This window comes from Symphalangus syndactylus, chromosome 4 (assembly GCF_028878055.3).
Source record: "Symphalangus syndactylus isolate Jambi chromosome 4, NHGRI_mSymSyn1-v2.1_pri, whole genome shotgun sequence".
Lineage (NCBI taxonomy): Eukaryota > Metazoa > Chordata > Mammalia > Primates > Hylobatidae > Symphalangus > Symphalangus syndactylus.
The window spans coordinates 14,829,801-14,848,968 of record NC_072426.2 but is presented as its reverse complement, the minus strand read 5'-3'; the positions used below and the strand labels follow the sequence as shown (position 1 = coordinate 14,848,968).

Genomic DNA, 19,168 nt, shown 5'->3' with positions numbered 1-19,168 from the left:
TATCATCTTCTCTTTTTTTCCGATGTACATTAGCATATTAAAGACCCTGAAAAATAGTGCAATAAAGAAACTTGTTTTACATCATTTAACCAAGTGATTCACAAACTTACAGGGAGCACCATATAATGTCCTTTGAAACTAGTAATTTTCTATAATTTGATAAGCTCCCTTGGAACTAGTAGTTCTTTGTAACTTGATCTAAAATATCAAATCTGTATAAACACCACAAGATGGTCACCCGGTTAGAACTGAATTTTCAAAACTGTCTCCAAAGTCCTCAGGGGTGATCAGACTCTGTGTGACAAAGATATACCAGTCTGAAGAGACACAGTTTACAGCAAATGTAACCCACATGATATCAGGCATGAAATGGTTAAACAGAAATACTCCTAAACTGTACCTGAGGCACTGCAAGTAGGGAGTGTTTAGAGGGGTCACACAGGAAGTATCATCCGGTTAGGCAAATAGTAGATGCATTTTCAACTTCAACTCCAATTTGCAAATGTTTCTTCCAACGAAGATTTATACCCTCTGCTACCACTTCTCAACCCCCAGCCATCACCACCATGGAATACAGAAGAATGCAGATCCAACAGAAAGAGCATAGATTTAGAGCGCTCAGATTAAAGATACAAACATCTACAGCCCCACAAAGCCATCCCTGGGGTTACTAGGCAAAGACTAATCACATGATCTGTGATTAGCAGGCAACCAGTGATCTTCTGATTACAGAAGACCCCATCAGTCCTCACCTCTGCTGGCCTCTGGTTCTGAACTGTCACCTGTGCTGTCCTAACTTGTGCCACATTGGCTTCTGCTATGCTAAGTACAGATCCTTGTAGATCTCCCATTTTCTAGTGTTTTGAGAGCTTGGTAGACTCTTTTGAAGTGAAAAGACAAGTGCTTTCTCCAAGTAACACTCCTCCTGGCTGGATAGGGTCAGTTTCAAGTGTATGTAACATTCTTTCTCTTATATCTGAAATAATAACTTCCTCAGACCCTCAGCATCTTCACTGTTCCTAAATGAAACCTGAATTCCATTGTCCTCTACCCTAATTTTCATAACATGCCCACACACACCTGAACTTTCTTGGAAGTCACAGCAAAAGACAGGTTATTATTGTTGCTTCCAGAAGATTCTTTGACCCCTCTGTATATCACTGGATATAAATAGTTTTTTGAGACAATTACATATTTCACACATTACACTCAATTAAGTCTCAGTTATAGACCACTTATGGCCCTTTATATATATTGTCTTAGTCTGTTCAGGCTGCTGTAAAATACCAGAGACTGGGTGGTTTAAACAACAGACATTTATTTCTCACAGTTCTGCAGGCTGGGGAGTCCAAGATCAAGCCACTGGCAGATCTAGTATCTGTGAGGGCCCTCTCCCTGGTTTGCAGATGGCCATCTTCTCGTTGTAGCCTCACATGGCAGAGAGCAGAGAAAGAGGCAAAGCTCTTTCATATCATTTTTTGTAAGGGTACTAATTCCATCATGAAGGCTGCACCCCCATGACCTAATTACCTTCCATAGCCCCATCCCCAAACACCATCACACTGGGGGATTAAACATATGAATTTGGTGGGGAGAGCATAAATATTTAGTCTATAATTTCCTGCCCCTAATTCCCCAAAATCCATGTCCTTCTAGCATGAAAAATACATTTATTCCACCCCAACCGCCCAAAAAGTCTTTACTCATTCCAGAATCAACTCTAAAATCTAAAGTCCAAAGTTTCATCTGAATATCATCTAAATGTGATATTGGTGAGTCTCAAGGTACTATTCATCCTAAAGTAAAATTTCTCTCTAGCTGTGAACCTGTGAAGCCAAACAAGTTATGTGCTTCCAAAATACAATGGTGATTCAGGCATAAAAGAGACATCCCATTCCTGTAATCGCCTAACCAGTTCTTCCTACCTGCTGCACAGGCAAAATCAATTCAGTGAGACCGTGGCATTGCAATAAAGAAACAGTTTAATTGATGCAAGGCTGGCCATGCAAGAGATGGAGTTATTACTCAAATCAGTCTCTCAAAAGGCTCTGAGTTTAGGGGTTTTCAAGGACAGTTTGGTGGGCAGGGGACTAGGGAATGGATGCTGCTGATGGGTTGGGGATGCAATCATAGCAGTGTGGAAAATCGTCCTTATGCCCTGAGTCTGCCTCTGGGTGGGGTCAGTCACCTGTGAGTGGGGTTAGTCATTTGCCAAAATGGAAAAGTCTGAAAAATATCTCAAAAGACCAATCTTAAGTTCTACAGTAGTGACATTATCTACAGAAGTAATTGGGGAAGTCACAAATCTTGTGACCTCCAGAACAATAGTTGGTATCATTTAACTACATCTACATTTTAGCAAAATTCATGCCCCTCTCATAATCCTAACCTCATGGCCTTTCATTAGTTTTACAAAAGGCAGTTTAGTTTGGGGAGGGGCTATTATCATCCTTGCTTTAAGATTAAACTATAAACTAAATTTCTCCCGAAGTTAGCTTGGCCTACACCCAGGAATGAGCAAGGACAGCCAGGCTGTGAGACTAGCAGCAAGATGGAGTCAGTCATGTTAGATTTCTCTCACTGTCATTATCTTTGCAAAGGTAGTTTCATTCCAAAAGGGAGACAAAAGAGAAAAGAAAGAGTGACAGGCCTCAAGCAAGTTCAAAACCTAGCAAGGCAAACTCTATGAGATCTTAAACCTCAGGAATAATCTTCTTTGACGCAATGCTCTGCTTTCCAGATCTACTGAGATGACAGTCCAAAATATGCCCCTGATCCCCCAAAATTCATTTCAAAGTATGAGTTCAGTTATACTTAGCAAAATTGTCATATGGAGATTGGCTGCTAACCTGAACTAAGTGAAACAGAGTAGAGTCAAGATTGAGTGAATCTTGGTTGACAATCTACTAAGCCAACAGGGTAGACTCAAGATTCTTAATCCCTTATAGAATATATTCTGGGTATGTTGACTATCACACTGCACAACTGCAAGCTTACTTGTTACCTATCTAGGGGAAATGGAGATTCAACCTACACAGAAGTACTCTTAATTTTCAGGTCAAGAGACAACATCAATCCAGCAGAATGTCCTCCCATAAGCGTTGGTATATTCGCATTTCAATTTTGCTACTCCCTTTCTGGTTTTACAACAGGGAGTCCATTTTAACATATCACTTTTTTCCAGATAAGTATAATCTTTTTAACCTTCTTGGAACCTAAGGAAGATTGTCTCCCCTGACCTCTTGAGCCTGACTTTTTATTACCTGGCCCCATGTGTTTGTTTACTTGTATGTTATGTTGTTCTTGCACTGCTATAAAGAAATACCCAAGGCTGGGTAATTTATAAGAAAAGAAGTTCAATTGGCTCACCGTTCTGCAGGCTGTATGGGAAGCATAGCACTGGCATGCACTTCTGGTAAGGCCTCAGGAAGGTTACAATCATGGCAGAAGGCAAAGGGAGAGCAAGGCATCTCACTAGGCAAGAACAAGAGAGTAGTGGGGGAATGTACTACACACTTTTAAACAACCAGATCTCTCAAGAAATCAGTTATTATTGCAAAGTCAGCCCCAAGCCACGAGGGACCCACTCCATAACCCAAACGCCTCCCACCAGGCCCCACCTCCAAAACTGGGGATTACATTTTAATATGAGATTTCAGGGAACAAATATCCAAACTATATCAAAGTGGGAAGTTCCTGTTGTTGTTTAGAGGTTTTTTCCTCCTATCCTAAGTAATGGTCATCCCCTCCAAAAGTTTATGTACTGAAAAGGCTACCAGCCTTTCAGCTGAAAATTATGACAAAAGCAACAATATATTTACAGCATTTGGACCAAACTCTTGACAAATAATTTAAATATAATTGGTAGAGTTAAAAAACTTTCCAAAACATTTTTCAAAATCTTATTGTGACTACATATAACAGAGATTCCTTAATGATTTTAACCATATTTTATTTATACATATTTTATTTGTACATTTTACATATTTCTATAATTAATGTCATTGTTTCAGACATTTAAATTTATAAATGTTTACCTATCTACAATTATTTTACCTATTTTTATTATTTTATACATATTTAACTATATTTTGTGTTATACTCTTTTTTCTTTTTTTTTTGGAGACAGAATCTGGCTCTGTCCCCCAGGCTGAAGTGCAGTGGCACCATCTCGGCTCACTGCAAGCTCCGCCTCCCAGGTTCACGCCATTCTCCTGCCTCAGCCTCCCGAGTAGCTGGGACTACAGGCACCCGCCACCACGCCCTGCTAAATTTTTTGTATTTTTAGTAGACACAGGGTTTCACTATGTTGGCCAGGATGGTCTCGAACTCCTGACCTCATGATCCGCCCGTCTCGGCCTCCCAAAGTGCTAGGATTACAGGCTTGAGCCACCACACCCGGCCACTGTGTTATACTCTTTTTTAAGACAAATAGGTTCAAATATAGTAACCGTAATAGCAACAACTACATATTTAGATTCAGGCTCTTACTTTTTTTTAAATTTTTTAATTCTATTATTATTATACTTTAAGTTTTAGGGTACATGTGCACAATGTGCAGGTTTGTTACATATGTATACACGTGCCATGTTGGTGTGCTGCACCCATTAACTCATCATTTAACATTAGGTATATCTCCTAATGCTATCCCTCCTCCCTCCCCCCACCCCACAACAGACCCCGGAATGTGATGTTCCCTTTCCTGGGTCCATGTGTTCTCATTGTTCAATTCCCACCTATGAGTGAGAACATGCGGTGTTTGGTTTTTTTGACCTTGCGATAGTTTGCTGAGAATGATGATTTCCAGTTTTATCCATGTCCCTACAAAAGACATGAACTCATCATTTTTTATGGCTGCATAGTATTCCACGGTGTATATGTGCCACATTTTCTTAATCCAGTCTATTGTTGTTGGACATTTGGGTTGGTTCCAAGTCTTTGCTATTGTGAATAGTGCCGCAATAAACATATGTGTGCGTGTGTCTTTATAGCAGCATGATTTATAGTCCTTTGGGTATATACCCAGTAATGGGATGGCTGGGTCAAATGGTATTTCTAGTTCTAGATCCCTGAAGAATCGCCACAGTGACTTCCACAATGGTTGAACTAGTTTACAGTCCTACCAACAGTGTAAAAGTGTTCCTATTTCTCCACATCCTCTCCAGCACCTGTTGTTTCCTGACTTTTTAATGATGGCCATTCTAATTGGTGTGAGATGGTATCTGATTGTGGTTTTGATTTGCATTTCTCTGATGGCCAGTGATGATGAGCATTTTTTCATGTGTCTTTTGGCTGCATAAATGTCTTCTTTTGAGAAATGTCTGTTCATATCTTTTGCCCACTTTTTGATGTGGTTGTTTGTTTTTTTCTTGTAAATTTGTTTGAGTTCATTGTAGATTCTGGATATTAGCCCTTTGTCAGATGAGTAGGTTGTGAATATTTTCTCCCATTCTTTAGGTTGCCTGTTCACTCTGATGGTAGTTTCTTTTGCTGTGCAGAAGCTCTTTAGTTTAATTAGATCCCATTTGTCAATTTTGGCTTTTGTTGCCATTGCTTTTGGTGTTTTAGACATGAAGTCCTTGCCCACGCCTATGTCCTGAATGGTATTGCCTAGATTTTCTTCCAGGGTTTTTATGGTTTTAGGTCTAACATTTAAGTCTTTAATCCATCTTGAATTAATTTTTGTATAAGGTATAAGGAAGGGATCCAGTTTCAGCTTTCTGCATATGGCTAGCCAGTTTTCCCAGCACCATTTATTAAATAGGGAATCCTTTCCACAGAGAGCCAAATCATGAGTGAACTCCCATTCACAATTGCTTCAGAGAATAAAATATCTAGGAATCCAACTTACAAGGGATGTGAAGGACCTCTTCAAGGAGAACTACAAACCACTGCTCAATGAAATAAAAGAGGATACAAACAAATGGAAGAACATTCCATGCTCATGGGTTGGAAGAATCAATATCGTGAAAATGGCCATACTGCCCAAGGTAATTTATAGATTCAATGCCATCCCCATCAAGCTACCAATGACTTTCTTCACAGAATTGGAAAAAACTACTTTAAAATTCATATGGAACCAAAAAAGAGCCTGCATTGCCAAGTCAATCCTAAGCCAAAAGAACACAGCCGGAGGCATCACGCTACCTGACTTCAAACTCTACTACAAGGCTACAGTAACCAAAACAGCATGGTACTGGTACCAAAACAGACATATAGATCAATGGAACAGAACAGAGCCCTCAGAAATAATGCCACGTATCTACAAACATCTGATCTTTGACAAACCTGATCCAGGCTCTTTCAAATACGAAACTATTCCTGCATAATATGGCAAATGTATTGGAACCTATCACTTCCCTAACACTGGAGTACCATTTCAAGAATGATGATCTAGGCATAGGAAATATAACTTCGAAACTGCCATTTTTATGTGATGAAAAGGTAGGTTACAAATTAAAAAAAATTTTAAAAACCTGCCATCTCCAGTTATGGGAAAATCATGACCTGTCACCTAATTTGGGTAGTGATGCTTCCTAATACTGCCTCTCCCTGTGGAGGTGAGTTTAGCCAGAATTTTCCCCCAACCTACACTGCTGGAGCCATTGGGAGAGGGGAGAGGAAGCGCAAAGAAATATTGGAACTTGAGTGGAGAACTCAGGAGAGTTTGTTCTGGCCGACAGCTGAGGAAAATAGCTATGGGGTGGGAGTGACATAGGTACATGCTATTTCACAACAAGTGGTCAGGTGGATTTTGTAATTATTAAATATATTTAAAGAAATATAGTTCCACTATTTTCAGGTACACACTGCCAGCAGGTAAGGTGAGGAAGTATAATTTAGATAGTTTATCAAGGGAATTACCTTAAAGAAATTCTGAGTCACTTGTAATTAACAAATCAATTTGAGGATAAATGGGCATTTCTGAAGTGCTTGAAGGTATTTAAAAGATTTTGTTCTTCTCTGAATATAAGCAACTGCCTATAATTTGGTTTATAGCATGGCTTTATCGCTTTCCAGCAATGGCTTCAACTTGACCTATAATGACCACAGCAGGACGCTAACCGTGAGCTTCATTTCAGCCACAAATTGCGCTGACATCAAGGCACTTTCTCCCAGAGTTCCTTTAAAACCTTGAGGTCTACATTTTCCTTGGTTATGGTTCAAAACAGAAGCAACTCTTATCACCTGTGTCCTCCACCCACGTCCCGGTTTTGCTCTGTGCGTCCTCTCCCCACCCTCAGGTTTCACCGCTTCCCTCCTTCCCAGAGATTTTCACTGAAACATGATAAACAAGCTCCCCCGCACCCTTCAGCTCCTCACAGAAAACTCCTTCCCCTTCCCTGCCTCACTGCCCTGGTTAAAACCCGCCTCGCCTAAAATGGCTGCTCCTTACCGTTGACAGGCTTCAGGAGACGGTTCTGGCTCATTTTCTTACTCTGTGCCTAGGGGTTGGGAATTGGAGTCGACATTAAAAAAAAAAAAAAAAAAAGCCACTTCCAGACCACTGGGTTTTGTTGTATTGTACAAAAATCTCCATTCCGTTTAGGACACTGTCATTTGGCTATATGACTTTTTTTTTTTTTTTTTTTTTTTGAGACGGAGTCTCTCTCTGTCGCCCAGGCTGGAGCGCAGTGGCGCGATCTCGGCTCACTGCAAGCTCCGCCTCCCGGGTTCAAGCAATTCTCCTGCCTCAGCCTCCCAAGTAGCTGGGATTACAGGCGCCCGCCATCACGCCCGGCTAATATTTGTGTTTTTTTTTTTTTTTTAGTAGAGACGGGGTTTCGAGACCCTGACCTCAGGTGATCCGCCCGCCTCGGCCTCCCGAAGTGCTGGGATTACAGGCATGAGCCACCGCGCCCGGCCATATGACTTCTTCTTTTTTTTTTTTTTTTTTTTTTTTGAGACGGAGTCTCGCTCTGTCACCCAGGCTGGAGTGCAGTGGCGCGATCTCGGCTCACTGCAAGCTCCGCCTCCCGGGTTCACGCCATTCTCCTGCCTCAGCCTCTCCGAGTAGCTGGGACTACAGGCGCCCGCCAACACGCCCGGCTAATTTTTTGTATTTTTGGTAGAGACGGGGTTTCACCGTGGTCTCGATCTCCTGACCTCGTGATCCGCCCGCCTCGGCCTCCCAAAGTGCTGGGATTACAAGCGTGAGCCACCGCGCCCGGCCCCATATGACTTCTTACTCCACTCATCTCCGTCAGCTCTGACCTCCAGTGACTCCACCTCATTCTGAACTGTTCATTGACCTGCTCGAATTTTTCCTCAACTGTGAGTTCCGCTGCCATCCTGTGAGACTTCATGCAGATGACCATTCAGGGCCCTAACCTAATGGTTCTTCGCAATTCCACTGATTGTAGCTTTTGTCATTCCATCTATCCCTTCCCCCAATCACACTGGAGCACTTGTCATTGCTCAGAATTGCTCCTATTTTGAAAATTCATTCTCTATATTCTCTAACCTTCTGGCTCTGCCTTTCTTTACTCCTGCTATAGCAGTTCAGAAATCTCAGCCCCTAACACTTTTCTCTTCCAATTTACCAGTCCTTAATGTGTTCATTGTCTTTCCTGCCTAAAGCCTCAAGACACATGTTCCATCACTACCCCCTTACCCTCCTTTGTATTCTTTATTAGAATGATAGCTATCAAAAGTCATTCTGTTTTGTTTTTTTATGACTCTTCTGCTAGAGCGTAACCCCCTTAAAGGCGGGAACTCCAATTCACTGCTGCAATCCCAGGGTTTAATAGAGTGAGCCTCTCGTGAACCTCATACACTGCACAGATTCATTAAATATCTGTGGAAGGAAGAAAGAAAGGCTATAATTGTTTCTTCACGTCAGAGTCTAAGAACCCCTTATTTAGTCCAGTAAGTTTTAATTTGAAACAGCTTTTCAGAAATGTGTATAATGGTTCAGTAAATCTAAAAATATATTATTCAACATTAGAGGGGTTGACTTAATACTTACTGGTACATCTATGTAAGAAGATACCAAGCAGTTAATGAAAAGATGCTCTAGAAGAATATCTAACAGTGTGAGAAAAGTTTGCAATATATCATTAAGAATGAAAAGCAAGTTGCAGTGCAGTATATACAGTACAATCTCACGTTGATAAAATATATAGGCATAAAAAAGACTGGAAAGAAAATCCATGTGATTTTTGAGTTTGGTGATAAGTTTTTAGATATAATACCAAAATTACAATCTATAAAAGAAAAATAATTGTTGGACTGTATTAAAATTTTTAAATTCTACTCTGTCAAAGACAGTTATGAGAATCAAAACATAAGCCACAAACAGTAAGAAAATATTTTCAAAACATATCTGATAAAGGACTTGTATCTAAAATATGCAAAGATGTCTTAAAACTCAAAGATAAGAAAACAACTCACCAAAACATGAGCAAAAGATCTCAACAGATGCCTCACCAAACAAAATATACAAATGGCAATAAAAAGCATATGTAAAGGTGCTCAACATTAGCTGTCATGAACTGCAAATTAAAATAACAATGAATGGCCAGGTGTGGTGGCTCACACCTGTAATCTCAGCAAATTTGGGAGGCCAAGGTGGGCAGATCAATCGAGGTCAGGAGTTCGAGGCCAGCCTGACCAACATGGTGAAACCCTGTCTCTACCAAAAAATACAAAAATCAGCCGGGTGTGGTGGCACAAACCCGTAGTTCCTCTGGAGGCTGAGGCATGAGAATCACTTGAACTTGGGAGGTGGAGATTGCAGTATGCTGAGATTGTGCCATTGCACTCCAACCTGGGCAACAGAGTGAGAACCTGTCTCAAAAACAAAAAAAAAAAAAAAAAAAAGAAATACAAATACAACTCTACAGTTGTTAGAATGGCTAAAATCCAAAAAGCTAATCACATTAATTGCTGTTGAGGATGTGGAGCAGCAAAAACTCTTTTATTGCTGGTGGGAATACAAAACGGGATGGTCATTTAGAAGCAGAAAGGACAGGAAGCTAGAATGATAACTATGGTACTGAATCAGGGCTTGACCATTTCTAATTTTTTTAATTTTAATTATTTTTAAGAGACAGGCTGGAGTGGAGTGGCACGGTCAATCATAGTTTACTGTAGCCTCAAGCTCCTGTGCTCAAGCAGTCCTCCCACCTCAGACCCTTGAGTAGTGGGGAATACAGGTGCACGCATCACCATGCTTGGTTAATTTTTAAATTTTTTATAGAGATGAGGTCTTTTTGTTGCCCAGGCTGGTCTGGAACTCCTGGCTTCAAGTGATCCTCCTACCTCAACCTTCCAAAGTGCTGGGATTACAGGCATGAGGCACCACATCTGGCTGAATTTGGCAGTTTCTTACATAGTCATTCCATATAATCCAGCAATTGCACTCCTAGGTGCATACCCAAAAGATTTTAAAACTTATATTCACACAAAAGCCTACATGTAATGTTTCTAGCAAGTTTAAATTGAAAATTGAAAGCAACCAATTTGTCTCTCAACAGATGAATGAATAAACAGTGGTACAATTATTCAACGGTAAAAATGTAGAATATTATTCAGTGACAAAAAGAAGTGAGCTATCAAGCCGTAATAAAACATGGATAAATCTTAAACACATATTGCTAAGTGAAAAAAGTCAGTCTGAACAGACTACATACTGTATGATGCCAATGATATGACATTCTGAAAAAGGCAAAACAATTTTAGAATAGTTGTTAACAGGGTTTCAAGGAGAGGAATGGGGGTCGAAAAGGTGCAGCACAGTATTTTTAAGGCAGTGAAAGTATTCTGTATGATGCTGTAATGGTAGGTACATCTCTTTATATATTTGACAAAACCCATGGAACTTTACAACACAAAGAGTGAACCTCAATGGGTGAAAATTTTTAAAAAAGCATTTAGGAGTTCAGGGGATCTTAGCATGTGATCCTGGAATGCAGAATGTGACCAAAGAATTTAACTTATTACAAATGTATGAAATAATTTCAGTGAAATGGGTAGGGGAGAAAAGGTACTAATAAGTAAGTTCAGAAGTGAGTGAATACAGGAAGACTAAAGGCAAAATAAATTGCATATAACTAGTGTACTCCAGCTAATAAAGTTGTTTCCATGGGAATACAGGTTAACAATTCTGATTCTGCTATACATGTATACTGGGATTAAAGCATATGTAAATGGATGGCAGATGGTAGGAGCCAGGTTTTTCACTGTTGGAGTAGGAGGTTTTTGACAAGCGAAAAGAGGAAGCTAGAATGATCACTATGGTAATGAATTAGAGTTGGAGAAATCAGTATGAACTCATGTTTTAGCTTAAAATAAGTATAGATGGTTACATATAGAAATATTTTATATATATATATATACACAAGTTGATATATACATATGTATGTTTTCTTGCTCTCTTCTGCTTAAAGGACCTGGAAGTAATGGCACCCCCATATTAATAAACACCCCTAGTGCCCAGATCTTGCTTTCTAATGCCATTCTTTCATTAAAAGACAAAAGCTCATTAAAGAAATGGCCAATTCTAGGCCTGGGGTCATGAATATGACCCATTGAAGATGAGTAAGTGCAGTACCAGAAAGTAAAAAATTACTCCAAAAAAAAAATCCCCCAAAACAAACTCACAATTATAGTGGTATTTCAAAGGGCAAGCATACAGGAGCCAATCGAAAGAGCTCTCAATGGCAAAAGTTGGGACAATTTGAGCAAGAAAACAAGTAAAATAGTATTAGATTACAACCCAAGGTATAAAATCTACATCCATGAGTCCATACTGATATAAATAAATGACTGAATAAATAAATAAATAAATAATAAATGGAGGAGGCAAATCTCCCATGCAAAAGAATCTCAAATAATGTATATAGATACTTCACCCTCAAGGTGGTAGAGCATAACTCCCCATTCCATAAGTTTGGGCTGTACATAGTGACTTCCTTCCAAAGAGTACAGTATGGGGTGGGTTAGGAGTAACTTCACAATGTAACACAATGAAGAAATCTGAAAAACATTACCACATCCTGGTGATCAAGGTTAACTTGAACAGTAATGAGTCATGTGTATAGTATGTTGCCCTGGATACAATGGTCAGCATGGCATTTTACCTTTGTGGCTTTGTGGTCTTCCTTCCAAAAACACATAACCTCAGTCTAATCATGACAAAAATGTCAGACAAATCCCAATTAAAAGACATTCTACAAAATTCCTGACCGATACTCCTCAGAACTATCAAGGTCATCGAAAACAAGCCAAGTATTAGAAACTGTCAAGCCAAGAATGGCCTTAGGAGGCATGACAGCTAAAGGTAACGTGGCATCCTGGATGGGACTGTGGAACACAGAAAGGACAGCAGGTAAAAACTAAAGACATATGAACAAAATGTTATTTAGTTATTAATTATGTATTAATATCAATTCATTAACTGTAACATATATGCTGTGCTAACATAAGATGTTAAAATAGGAAAAACTGGGTATAAGGTGTATGGAACTCTTTATACTATATTTGCAACCTTTTTGTAAATCTAGAACTATTCTTTTTAAAAAATGTATACATATAAAAAGAAGAAAAAACTAGAAAGGTATGCCTCAAAACCCTATTAGTAGTTGTGTTTTAGTGGCAGGATTACAAATAGTTTTTCTTTTTTGCTTATCTATGTTTTTAAAATGATATCACTGAATTTTGATTTTTAGCTCTTGAAGGTTTGATATTAACCTAACAGTCCCAGCATTTGGTCTCTGGCCTCTTCAGATAGGTAGCATTTTGGCCCTTGGCAAGCAAATGACACCTGTTACCACCTCTAGGGGAGGAGTCCACTGCAGGGAGGAGAGCAAAGAGCATGACAATGCCTACCACCAGGAGCAGCAGTCCCAGGATGTCACCTCACTGCATCAAGTCACCAAGAAAGACGTGATTCACACAGGCGCTGAGTGGAAAAACACTTTTCTCTCATAGAGAAGAAGCAGAGCAAGATCGGCTTCAAACAGGTGCCATGAACAGCACGTCTTGCCCCACAGCCAACACAGGGAGATGGTCCGCATGGGCCCCTCTTGTACTATAGGCAAAGGACTCTATCTCTTCCTCCGCAAGGAACAGAAGTAGCAGTGCGATTGACCAGGTGTCATAGGATGAGCACACTTTACACAGAAGAAAAAAGTATACATTGAACCTGGAGCAGAAAAAGATACTCCCAAACAAGACGATATGCCCAGCACAGGCTGTGAGGGCTCCTTATCTCCATGTAGGAAAATGTTTCAGGACTGAGGCACTCTGTTATGCAGCCATGCAAGGGTCAGTATCCTGTGCATGACTGCTTTTTCCAACAGCCTTCATTCATAAGAATACACACTAGACACTGTAATTTCCTTTTGAAAAAGGAAGTAAAGGAAATATAATTATCTCATAGTGGGTGATAGAAGTAAGTCATTATAAATATTAAGGGAATACAGTTAACAATTAGTAGTAAAGGAATCATTACTTTTGCAAATTAAGCTTTAAAAATCATGCCAGAAAGGTAGCTACAAAACTCATAATACTTAGTAGAAATAAAATCTCAAGCTCTCCAGAAAATCTCTGCATATGTTACAGAAGTCAGAGAGACCAACAGGGCAGAAATTCTTTCACAGAGAATGATAATATCTCTGAGGGCATATGAGAAGACATCAGCTCTACCCTTGGCTAATACATGAATCCTTCTGAAACTTGCCTTCCACATCTTCCTGAAGGGTCAAACTTCAGTGACGGCAAGTGTATTTGCCACTAAGTTGACTGGTTTCATTTTCAGATAGATTCCAAAATCAAGTTATACAAATTAAGGCTAAAATACTCCATGATAATTTGCATTTTTGTAAACAAATGGTTAATCAATAATAACTGTGAATTGACGAGATGAATATTACCTATAAATGATGGGTGCCTTCTTATTACTTAAAAGGGTGATATAGAGTATAGAAGTTACAGCATAGGTTCATTCTCAATGTTGGGCAATTATTTCACCTCTCAGAGCCTCATTTTCTGCTCTTTTAAAATGGAGATATTTATAGTCTGTACCTCATAGAGTCATTGTAGGGGTTAAATGAATTAATACATGTTGAGTGCTTAGGATGCTATCTGACACAGCAAGTTCTATATAAAAGTTAGCTGTTGGCTGGGTATGGTGGCTCATGTCTGTAATCTCAGCACTTTGGGAGGACAAGGGGGGTGAATCACTTGAGGCCAGGAGTTACAGACCAGTCTGGCCAACATGGTGAAACCCCATCTCTACTAAAAACACAAAAATTAGCTGGACGTCATTGGTGCATGCCTGTAATTCCAGCTACTCTGGAAGCTGAGGCAGGAGAATTGCTTGAACTCGGGAGGCCGAGGCTGCAGTGAGCCAAGATGATGCCACTGCCCTCCAGCCTGGGTGACAGAGTGAGACCCTCTCTTGAAAAAAAGTTAGCTGTTACATTAAGTAAAGGCAGTTAGTGGTTTTTAGCCATCCCTTTTTTACTCTCTTTCACATTCCACTCAGATCTAACACTTTTGATTTGTATCTCCCTAATGAGTAATTCATTATGCTATATTGGACATCACATTCACCCCCTTCACCCCTGACAGTCTCTCACTCCTTCATGGCACAGCCATTCTCTGAGTTACCCAGGAGCAAAGCCTATTGATTTTTCCCTTTCTCACTTCTCTTGCAATTGGAGTTGCTACATTCTGAAATCTAACTTTGGTTATGGTTCTTGCATTTTTCCCCATTGCCATTACTAACACTGAGCTTAAACACTTGTCAATTAATAATCTATTAACTTGGCTATTCTGCTTTCTTCACCCCAATTTGTTTATACCCTGATGCCAGGTTAAATTTTATTTTTATTTTAATCACAGCTTTGTTGAGATATTCACATTCCATAAGGCTAAAACTTTTGAAGCATATCATGCAATGGTTTTTAGTATTCACAGACTTGTGCAACCTTCACCATTATCTACTTACAGAATATTTTCATTACCCTAAAAAGAAAGCTCAGATACATAAGCAGTCACTCCTCATTTTCCCTTTCCCCCAGCCACACAATCCCTAATCTACTTTCTATTTCTATGAAGTTGCCTAATCTGGATATTTCATATAAATGAAATCATGTAATATGTAACCTTTGTGTCTGTTTTTTTAATTATTATTATTATACTTTAAGTTTTAGGATACATGTGCACATGTGGATACGAAGTGTTATCTAACAGTTTTGATTTGTATTTACCTAATGAGTAATTCATTGTGCTGTACTGGACATTATTTTTTGTATATATTTTTGTAGAAATATCTATTCAAATCATTTCCCATTTTTAAATGGAGCTATTTATCATTTTATTGTTGAATTGTGATACTTCATTATATATTCTTGGTTCTAAAGAGTTTCTTATTGAATATATAATTTGCAAGACTAGTCTCCCATTCTGTGGAGGCTGTCCTTTCACTTTCTTCATATTGTCCTTTAAAGCACTAAAGTTTTAATTTTGATACATCACCATTTATCTAAATTTTCTTTTGTTGCTTGTGCTTTTGCTGTTACAGCTATGAAATTACTTCCTATGCAAGGTTAAGAGGACTTGCACCTTTGTTTTATTCTGAGATTTTTTTTTAAAAGCTTTAGCTCTTACATTTGGTCTGTGATCAATTTTGAGTTAATTTTTGTGTGTAGTGTGAGGTAAGGATATAGCTTCATTCTTTTGCATGTGAATATTCAGTTGTCCCAGTACTATTTGTTGAAAATACTATTTTTTGTTAATATTAATAAGTGATTTTATTAATTGAAATTATACGTGTAATTTAATTTAAAATGGACAGTGAGGAAATTAACACACCCTTCTGTGCTTTTTCTGTTGTTCTTTTTTTATTATTATTATACTTTAAGTTTTAATGCTAAATGACGAGTTAATGGGTGCAGCACACCAACATGGCACATGGATACATATGTAACAAACCTGCATATTGTGCACATGTACCCTAAAACTTAAAGAAAATACTACTCTTAAATGGATCAGTTCAGCAAAAGGATATAACAATTTAAAATTGCACCCACAATACACTCAACATCCGAGCACCCCAGATATACAGCAAATATTATTAGATGTAAAGGGAGAAATAGACTCCAATATAATAATAGTTGGAGACCTCAACACCCCATTCTAAGCATTAGATCATCCAGACAGAAAATAACAAGAAATCAGGGATTTACACTACACTTTAGACCAAATGGACCTGATAGAAATGTACAGAACATTTAATCTGATAGCTTCAGAATATACATTCTTCTCCCCAGAGCATGGAACATTCTCCAGGATAAACCATATTTTAGGCCACAGAAAAGTCTCAAAAAGTTTTTTAAATTTGAAATCATATTGAGTATTTTCTCAGACCAAAATGGAATAAAACTAGAAATCAATAGCAAGAGGAAAATGGGAAACTATTAAATACATAGAAATTAAACAACATGCTCCTGAAGGATCATTGGGTCAATGAAGAAATTCAGAAGAAAATAAAAAAATTTCTTGAAACAAATGAAAATGGAAACACAACATATTAAAACCTACGGGATACATAAAAAGCTGTGTTGAGAGAAGTTTATAGCAATAAACACCTACATCAATAAAGTTCAAGGACGAATATAAGACCACGTCTTTAAAAAATTTTTTTTTGTTTTCATTTTTATTTTTTTATTATACTTCAGGGTTTTAGGGTACATGTGCACAATGTGCAGGTTTGTTACATATGTATCCATGTGCCATGTTGATTTCCTGCACCCATTAACTCGTCATTTAGAATTAGGTGTATCTCCTAATGCTGTCCCTCCCCCCTCCCCCCACCCCACAACAGTCCCCGGAGTGTGATGTTCCCCTCCCTGTGTCCATGAGTTCTCATTGTTCAATTCCCACCTATGAGTGAGAACATGTGGTGTTTGGTTTTTTGTCCTTGCGATAGTTTACTGAGAATGATGTTTTCCAGTTTCATCCATGTCCCTACAAAGGACACGAACTCATCATTTTTTATGGCTGCATAGTATTCCATGGTGTATATGTGCCACATTTTCTTAATCCAGTCTATTGTTGTTGGACATTTGGGTTGGTTCCAAGTCTTTGCTATTGTGAATAGTGCTGCAATAAACATACGTGTGCATGTGTCTTTATAGCAGCATGATTTATAGTCCTTTGGGTATATACCCAGTAATGGGATGGCTGGGTCAAATGGTATTTCTAGTTCGAGATCCCTGAGGAATCGCCACACTGACTTCCACAATGGTTGAACTAGTTTACAGTCCCACCAACAGTGTAAAAGTGTTCCTATTTCTCCACATCCTCTCCAGCACCTGTTGTTTCCTGATTTTTTAATGATGGCCATTCTAACTGGTGTGAGATGGTATCTCACTGTGGTTTTGATTTGCATTTCTCTGATGGCCAGTGATGATGAGCATTTCTTCATGTGTTTTTTGGCTGCATAAATGTCTTCTTTTGAGAAGTGTCTGTTCATGTCCTTTGCCCACTTTTTGATGGGGTTGTTTGCTTTTTTCTTGTAAATTTGAGTTCATTGTAGATTCTGGATATTAGCCCTTTGTCAGATGAGTAGGTTGCAAAAATTTTCTCCCATTCTGTAGGTTGCCTGTTCACTCTGATGGTAGTTTCTTTTGCTGTGCAGAAGCTCTTTAGTTTAATGAGATCCCATTTGTCAATTTTGCCTTTTGTTGCCATTGCTTTTGGTGTTTTAGACATGAAGTCCTTGCCCACGCCTATGTCCTGAATGGTATTGCCTAGGTTTTCTTGTAGGATTTTAATGGTTTTAGGTCTAACATATAAGTCTTTAATCCATCTTGAATTAATTTTTGTATAAGGTATAAGGAAGGGATCCAGTTTCAGCTTTCTACATATGGCTAGCCAGTTTTCCCAGCACCATTTATTAAATAGGGAATCCTTTCCACATTTCTTGTTTTTGTCAGGTTTGTCAAAGATCAGATAGTTGTAGATATGCGGTATCATTTCTGAGGGCTCTGTTCTGTTCCATTGATCTATGTCTCTGTTGTGGTACCAGTACCATGCTGTTTTGGTTACTGTAGCCTTGTAGTATAGTTTAAAGTCAGGTGTCGTGATGCCTCCAGCTTTGTTCTTTTGGCTTAGGATTGACTTGGCGATGCGGGCTCTTTTTTGGTTCCATATGAACTTTAAAGTAGTTTTTTCCAATTCTGTGAAGAAAGTCATTGGTAGCTTGATGGGGATGGCATTGAATCTATAAATTACCTTGGGCAGTATGGCCATTTTCACGATATTGATTCTTCCAACCCATGAGCATGGAATGTTCTTCCATTTGTTTGTATCCTCTTTTATTTCATTGAGCAGTGGTTTGTAGTTCTCCTTGAAGAGGTCCTTCACATCCCTTGTAAGTTGGATTCCTAGGTATTTTATTCTCTTTGAAGCAATTGTGAATGGGAGTTCACTCATGATTTGGCTCTCTGTTTGTCTGTGATTGGTGTACAAGAATGCTTGTGATTTTTGTACATTAATTTTGTATCCTGAGACTTTGCTGAAGTTGCTAATCAGCTTAAGGAGGTTTTGGGCTGAGACAATTGGGTTTTCTAGATATACAATCATGTCATCTGCAAACAGGGACAATTTGACTTCCTCTTTGCCTAATTGAATACCCTTTATTTCCTTCTCCTGCCTGATTGCTCTGGCCAGAACTTCCAGCACTATGTTGAATAGGAGCGGTGAGAGAGGGCATCCCTGTCTTGTGCCAGTTTTCAGAGGGAATGGTTCCAGTTTTTGCCCATTCAGTATGATATTGGCTGTGGGTTTGTTGTAGATAGCTCTTATTATTTTGAGATACGTCCCATCAATACCTACTTTATTGAGAGTTTTTAGCATGAAGGGTTGTTGAATTTTGTCAAAGGCCTTTTCTGCATCTATTGAGATAATCATGAGGTTTTTGTCTTTGGTTCTGTTTATATGCTGGATTACATTTATTGATTTGCGTATGTTGAAACAGCCTTGCATCCCAGAGATGAAGCCCACTTGATTATGGTGGATAAGCTTTTTGATGTGCTGCTGGATTCGGTTTGCCAGTATTTTATTCAGGATTTTTGCATCAATGTTCATCAAGGATATTGGTCTGAAATTCTCTTTTTTGGTTATGTCTCTGCCAGGCATTGGTATCAGGACGATG

The 19,168-nt window shown here is 38.9% G+C and overlaps 1 protein-coding gene across 3 annotated transcripts in view; it reads right to left on the bottom strand.

Moving 5' to 3' along the window:
- Positions 1-19,168, bottom strand: part of UBE3D (ubiquitin protein ligase E3D) — a 273,282-nt gene that overhangs the window by 29,156 nt on the left and 224,958 nt on the right. Inside the window, exon 10 of one of the 3 annotated variants that reach the window (XR_008657032.2) lies at positions 3,370-3,474. The exons of 1 other annotated variant lie outside the window; for it this stretch is intronic. Coding sequence is in view for 1 of the 2 variants with exons in the window: in XM_055274160.2 (XP_055130135.1) it covers positions 3,472-3,474 (3 nt within the window). In the remaining variant the exon portion in view is untranslated. Of the gene's footprint in view, positions 1-1,282; positions 3,475-19,168 lie in introns of those variants that run through there. One more of the 3 variants, XM_055274160.2, reaches the window with a different exon arrangement.